The sequence below is a fragment of the Myotis davidii genome, unplaced genomic scaffold (genome assembly GCF_000327345.1).
Source record: "Myotis davidii unplaced genomic scaffold, ASM32734v1 scaffold458, whole genome shotgun sequence".
NCBI lineage: Eukaryota > Metazoa > Chordata > Mammalia > Chiroptera > Vespertilionidae > Myotis > Myotis davidii.
The window spans coordinates 2,632,705-2,633,739 of record NW_006289819.1 but is presented as its reverse complement, the minus strand read 5'-3'; the positions used below and the strand labels follow the sequence as shown (position 1 = coordinate 2,633,739).

General features: G+C 62.1%; 1 protein-coding gene across 1 annotated transcript in view; it reads right to left on the bottom strand.

Annotated features, from left to right (window-relative positions):
* TMEM125 (transmembrane protein 125) overlaps window positions 1-705 on the bottom strand; it is a 1,774-nt gene extending 1,069 nt beyond the window's left edge. Inside the window, exons 1-2 of the mRNA XM_015563204.1 lie at window positions 544-705; window positions 1-316 (exon numbers count right to left, since the gene is read on the bottom strand). Of these exons, the coding sequence (XP_015418690.1) occupies window positions 1-173 (173 nt within the window). The 5' untranslated portion in view covers window positions 174-316; window positions 544-705. The remainder of the gene's footprint in view (window positions 317-543) is intronic.
* Between the last annotated feature and the right edge of the window lie 330 nt (window positions 706-1,035).

Below are 1,035 nucleotides of genomic sequence, written 5' to 3'. Positions count from 1 at the left end.
GAGGCGAGCAGTGCCACGCCGCCTGCCCCGCAGCCAGCCACGAGGCCCACCGCCATGGCAAAGCAGAGTGCCGAGCGCCGTGGCTCCTGGGACCACCATAACTCCACCTGCTCTGCCAGCACATCTGGGGGCAGCGCCCGGCCCCGCGGGGCAGGAGCCTCTCCTTCCGACATGGCCGGGTCTGGTGCAAGTCAGGGCAGAGGGCAGCACCAGGGTTAGAGGGTGCAGATCATGGCCTGGAGCCCCCACCACCTGCTTGGCAGCTGGAAGTCCAAAGTCCTATTCCTCTCACAGTCCAGAGCAAAGGCACCATCATCTGTGAGGGAGAATCACTGCTGTTACCTCCCCAGCCCGCCTGCCCCCCATGGTCCCTCCTGGGGCCTGTGGGGATGATCCCTGGGAATCCTCCCATGTCCCCTGGAACACCCCCCAGGAAAGGCCCCTCCCCAGCACTGCTGCTTGGGCTGCCTCCCCAATGACCCCAGGAGAGTTCCCCCCTATAAAGCACCCCACCCCTCCAGGGAACCCCCTTCCCCAGCTGACCTCTCTGGCTCTCTCAGTTGCCTGTCCCATCCCGGCTGCCCGAGGGAGCTGGTGCCATGGTGGATGGTGGACGGTGGCCGATGACGAAGAGCCAGAGATAAAGCCTCATTCAGGATCCAACTCACATGGCTTCAGCTGTCACCACTGGCTCCTGGGGGGAGGGTGATGGGGAGGGAAGGGGGGTGACTTAACCCTTCTGGAACCAGCAGCCTGACCCTGAATATTCTCTCTTAGGGCTGTGGTTCCTTCTCTGCAGGTTAGGATCTCATCCTTAACACCTGCCTTCCCCTAACAGCCCATCCAATCTCACAGCCATGGCCGCAGGTTCCCGAGTCACCCGTGCCCCTCAAATCCCAATCTCCCTCCCAGGCTCCAGACCCATAAGCCAACTGTCGCCCTGATGTCCCATAGTCACCTCTGATGCAACAGGTCCAACCCGAGCTCGTCCTCTTACCCAAACCTGCTCCTCCTCTTGTCCTTGTTCCTCACGTA